Source organism: Carya illinoinensis, chromosome 2 (genome assembly GCF_018687715.1).
Source record: "Carya illinoinensis cultivar Pawnee chromosome 2, C.illinoinensisPawnee_v1, whole genome shotgun sequence".
Classification (NCBI taxonomy): Eukaryota; Viridiplantae; Streptophyta; class Magnoliopsida; order Fagales; family Juglandaceae; genus Carya; species Carya illinoinensis.
In genome coordinates, this window is record NC_056753.1 from 35,459,312 (window position 1) to 35,464,965 (window position 5,654).

At 37.4% G+C, this 5,654-nt stretch overlaps 1 protein-coding gene across 1 annotated transcript; it reads right to left on the reverse strand.

The window, feature by feature from the left end:
- Positions 1-303: 303 nt before the first annotated feature.
- LOC122301355 (ankyrin repeat-containing protein ITN1-like) lies at positions 304-4,386 on the reverse strand. Its single transcript, XM_043112640.1, has 4 exons — positions 4,167-4,386; positions 3,353-3,859; positions 2,176-2,585; positions 304-1,288 (listed from the first exon to the last, which is right to left on the reverse strand). The coding sequence occupies exons 1-4, from the start codon at positions 4,186-4,188 to the stop codon at positions 458-460; spliced, it is 1,770 nt and encodes a 589-aa protein (XP_042968574.1). The 5' UTR covers positions 4,189-4,386; the 3' UTR covers positions 304-457.
- Positions 4,387-5,654: the final 1,268 nt, after the last annotated feature.

Genomic DNA, 5,654 nt, shown 5'->3' on the forward strand with positions numbered 1-5,654 from the left:
TTTTAAACTACCATACAAAATATAATAAACAATTCAACTTTTTTAAATCTCAAAACAATAATAATATTAAAAAATAATATTCTAACAATATTCAACTTTAAACTTTCATCTGCTCATTCTATCTCAACTCATTATCCAAATCTCACCTTGTATGGCCACACTCTTGGCATCGGGAATTGCGCGGTTAACTTGTGTTACTGAGGTGTGCATCTGTGGTTTCTCATCTTATAAGAATATTTTGATCATTTGGAGTTTTGGACAGACCCAGAAACAGAAAAATAGAATCGTCCAAATGCATTAACGTGCACAGAAATATAATTGTCATAATTATTGATTCTTATTTAAGTTCAAAGCTATACTTAAAGGCATTCATTTTTAAGCACCTTTTGTACTCGTTCAGCGTGCATCTTTTCCATTTATGATCCTACAAACTTCCACAGACTGTAAGTTGCACACATCAAAGGGCAAAAATCCGATCAACTTCTGAGTTTGAGTAGTCAGAGTGATGCCACGAGTTGGATCCGCTCCTCCTGGCATGCTTCTCCTTCCTTCGCATTGAATGATTCCTCTTGGACCTCACCACATAATAAGTCATAGTGCCGAGAACCCCAGCCATTATTACTCCTCCCACAGCTGTGACCAAAATTGCTGCCCATTCATGCTTCCTGCCAACCACTATATAAGAGGAGGCCATAAAAGCCACCGAAGTGCACACAGAAGCCAGCCACATCAGCTTGTTAATAACTTCCACTACTCGTTTTTCTGCTTTTGTCTCGCCTCTAACCAATGTAATTTGAACAACCACCACAGCCAAAGACGTAAAAAGGGCAATAGCATTGAAGATGAAGAAAATCTTGAAAGAAGCAGTCTTGACCACCACAGCCATTCCATTGTCCTTATCTCCACCAGGCACAGTAAAAATAGCTGCAAAGGCAACTGTAGCAAATAGCACAGCCACCACAGTCACTGAGTTGGTGGCATTGTTGATCCCTTCTCGGTGAAGTTTCCTGAGCTCTTTAGAAATATTATGAACATTTTTGTTAGTTTTCCTAGTTTGTTCGAGCTGGATATGAACATCTTTCTTAATTTGAGTCACAGTTTTCCTTAATTCATCCCTTGGTTGGTTCAGTTCATTAGCTCTGAGAGCATTACATCGAGAAAGGCAGTCCCTTATATCTGTGGATTCTTCAGAAAGGGGAAGCTCTTCAGCTATGTCAAGAGCTGTTTTGTGGTCTCTGGTCAGTGCATTAACATTGGTGTCAGGAAGGGATAATAACTCATTCACTATCTGCAAGAAGAAAAGGGAACATCAATTCTAGGACAATCTTTTCACCCTAAATATGTGTATACTTCAATTTTATATGAAGGAAGTTCATTTAATTGAAAACTTGGCATATGTACAAAACCACACAGAAGTCGGATACTTTTATTCTAACATACAGCCAAAGCTTCAATCGCTCATGTTATTACGAGTGTAGAACATCAAAATTGATTTTGGAGAAAAATAAACATGATAAGGATACAGAAGCAACTAAATATACTAGTTTTCCGGGAGTTGGTGCTAAAATATGAGGAAAACATTGTCAGTGGAAGATTTAAGTAGCATGAAACTGTTCTCTTTCAGCAAGATATATATATGATGACAAAGCAAAGATATATACTTCATTTGCACTGGCAATCAAATAAGCAGCAGGCAGAAATCACAGAGAGATGCTAACTGCAAAGTTGGAAAGAGACAATCCAAGCTAGACATATGCAGGGATCAAGTGCAGGCATTCTAACTTGAACAGACTCAAAAGCAATAGAGCATGCACATTGCTGAAAATGTAAAAGATATATACTTCATGCACATTTGACATTAATATGAATTAAAGCCGTTAACTATAATTTATAAGAAATGCTTTAGCCACAAAGAGATCCCACAAAAGTAAACCCACAAGACGTGGCTTGACGTGGTATCTTAGATTGCAAACCTACTTTGGTTGTAAAGTAAATCTAATGTATTATATAAAGCCATGTCAATTTGTGAGTTTACCTTTGTGGGATCTCTTTGTGGACACTTCTCATAATTTATAGGTTCCAAGTATAACCAACATGTGAAAGATATGGACAATTGAACCTTCCAAAGGATACAGATCTAAAAAACAATATTCAGGATAAGCCAAAAAATGGTACCTCTACTCGCTTTTTCCGTGTGGCTACATGTAACGCTGTGTTACCAAATTTATCCGGAAGCATAACAATAGCAGCATCAGCATTGAGAAGCAATTTCACCACCTCACAGCTCTGCCCTTTTACAGCCATATGCAATGCAGTCTGCCCTTTCTTGTCAGTCCTTCGTGCCAGCTGTGGATCTTTGCTCAGTAATGCTTTTACAATTTCAACATGCCCCTGTCGGGCAGCCAAATGCAATGCATTTTTCCCGTTGGATCTAGATATCTCCAGCAAGCTACAATCTTTTGAAAGTAATTCATTAACTACTTCCGTATGGCCTTTTGTTGCTGCAGATATAAGAGGAGTTGCATTTGAAGGACCAATTGTTTTACTGAGACCAGGGTCATGATCTAGGAGCACCTGGACAATGGCTGCAAAAGAAAAATCGTCGTAAGTGTACTGCCTTTGCAGGGAAAGTGTATCTTTGACAGGTGCTCATTATATCGTTCAAGCGCTATTGCAGTGCTAAATGACTTTATGATATAGAGCAGATTAAATGGAAACATGTCATCCCAAAAGATCAAGAAAAAAAATACGACGGACAAAAGAAATAAAACCCATAAATTGGAAACCAATAGTACAGGGGCCAGTTGCGCCTGGAAAAGACCTCTTGAACCCTGCAATCCTTAGTGATAATGATAATCTCTCAAGTAAATATATGTCTAATACTGCATCAACAGTCATAAATCACTACTTCTGTGGCCGCTAACTTTTGTGGCAAGATGTCAATTAGGATTCTCTCGCATAAAGTCGACGTGTTTAAACCATGTGGTTAATAGATTCTCAAATTTTCTATCTATCATACGCGCATTTAAAGAATGAAGACTGCCAAGAAACCATTTTTCTCAGGAAAAGAATTTTGCAGTCCATCAACTTGTAAGTTGCTACATCTCTCGATTCCACGAGTACCTTACATAAACCTTTGTACTGTTTAAAGTATTCGGTGTAACGAATCCTTCAAGAGAATAATAGCAGTTAGTTAGTAATCTTAGATGCATCTCTAAAACAGCCATAACCGATGTGGACTTAATTTTCATTTTCTTACAATTTCTACTGCAGTTGAAACTGAGCTAAACAAAAAAATCGAATTTTTAAAGCACACGATCAAAATAAGATAAACGCTACTTGAATCCATTACCATGGTGTCCTTGACTTGCGGCTATATGCAACGGATCAAACCCAGAGAGATTCTTCTTCTTGACAGTCTCCTGACTCGAATACTTCAACAATTCCTTCACAATATCAAGGAAGCCTTTCTCGGCTGCCGTATACAGCGCCGTCTCTCCCAACTCGTTCACCTCATTCACAACCGCAGCCCGGACCTCTGCAACCTCAGCGTCAAGATCCGCGCCGCTCAGAGTTCCCGTCATCTGCGAAACGATATCATCGAGTATCCGCTTCATGGCGGCCAGATCACCACGCTGAGCGGCCAAGTGCAGCTCAGTGTCGTTGTGCCGCCCCGTCACCTGCTTCACGTACTTCTTTTTCCCCGCCTGATCAATCCGCTTACCGGAATTGGAAAGTACTAACGCCGGAGCCGCAGCCGAAGCCGTCGACGAGGGAGATGGCGAAGGTGACGGCTCGGCGAGAGGGTTTTGACTTGGTGGTGGAGTCATCAGTCCCTTCTCTAAGTCTCTATCACCTCCTATCCAAATAAATCAAAGTTCAGTCAATATTAGATAACAATTCAAAATCTCGTACAACATACTCTAGCTCCGTTTCTTTTGTTTTCCGAGAGGAAAACAAAACAAACTTTGTTTCCACAAGCACTGAGCTTTATCGAATCGATTTTGCTTATTGAGTGAGCTGAATATATACAGAGATGGACAGGAGAGAGAGAGAGAGTCTCCAACGAACCAAATCGAGCAAGCATCATATGCAACAACAAGGTCCAGCTGGAAAACTGAAGAAAACGAGAGAGAGAGAGAGAGAGAGAGAGAGAGAGAGGGTACCTTCTTCGATTGGGGATGCCATGACCTAGCGAATCGGAAGAGAAGATGGATTATCTGGGAGTTCGTTTTAGGAGTTCATCATGGACAGAGAAGGAGGGGGGGAGAGAAGATGAGGCAAGGGATTAGATCAGAATCAGAAATGATAAAAAGCGGACAAAAAAGGGCAGAGAGAGAGAGCCGAAGGTGCTGAGAAGGAGAGCATCTGCTTTCGGAATTTTAAATGAATTGAGTTTTTTTTTTATGGCTTTTGTTCAATGGTAACCGAAGACCGGTCCCACTTCATCACACAAACGTCCAATCCCCGGCGGCTGCAGCGAAACCACTTACTTACTCGAGTCCACCAAAAGTTAAAACTGCTCCATTTTGCAATCCTTTTACCAATTTTAATATTTTACTATTATTTAAAATATAAAATTATTTTAAACTTTTAGATATTTTAATACTACTTTATTATTACTTACAAACCATTAATATTCTAAATTCTAACGTCGTCTTCATCACCGAAGATAAGATGGATCAGGAAATTGTCTACCTACCATGCGACTCTTTTTTCACTTTCCGCGCCAAGTCTTCACTATGCGAGTCCTTTCCGGAAGAAAATGCTGGGAAGGCAATAATGTTTTTTTTTTCTTTTAAAAAGATTAAAGTTGTTCTAATTTTATTAATTAATATCCCTTATTTTTTGTAGAGAAATATCAAGTACAAAGAAAAAATTTGGGGTTACAAAAATCTCAAACCGTCCTAAACAAACTAAACTATATTACTTATCAATACATCATAAAATGTAATCTAGAACATCCAATGTACTAAACGGTCACATGAGAAAACTATATTAACAGCTATAATGCTGGACACTAAAATGTAAATTGAATTAACCACCATCTAAAAGCAAAGCACATGTAAAAAAGAAAAAATAGTAACAATTACAATCTATGTCTAAACTTTGGCAAATCAATTAAATCCAATTTTAATTAGTCCCATGCTGATCTAGGCAAAACAAAAGATAAAATAATAATAATAAGAGAAACCTTTGGCACCAATTTTTCCTAACTAGTTCGCAACTGTCTAGTTTGGTTACCAAATATCAAATTATTTCATCTCATTTAATTATTATAATTTTTTTAAATTCACACACAGAATATAATAAATAATTTAATTTTTTTAAATTTAAAAAGAAAATTAATATTATAATATTATTTTATTTAACTTTCAACAAAACATCTCATCTCGTTTCATCTAATCTATGTAACCAAACGAAATTGTCTTCCTTAGATATGTGCTGCAAGAAATATAAAAATTGATTAAAACCCATCTCAAATCTCTAAAAGCTTTCAAGGTGAAGAGCAGACTTGATTGAAATTTGAAAATTTTATATTATTTTTTGTATTTCATTTGAAAGTTTGAAAAAATTGTAATTATTAGGTAATGATTAAATGAAAATGTTGAATATTTGTAATTAAAAAGTATTGTATGTATGTGTGACGCCCC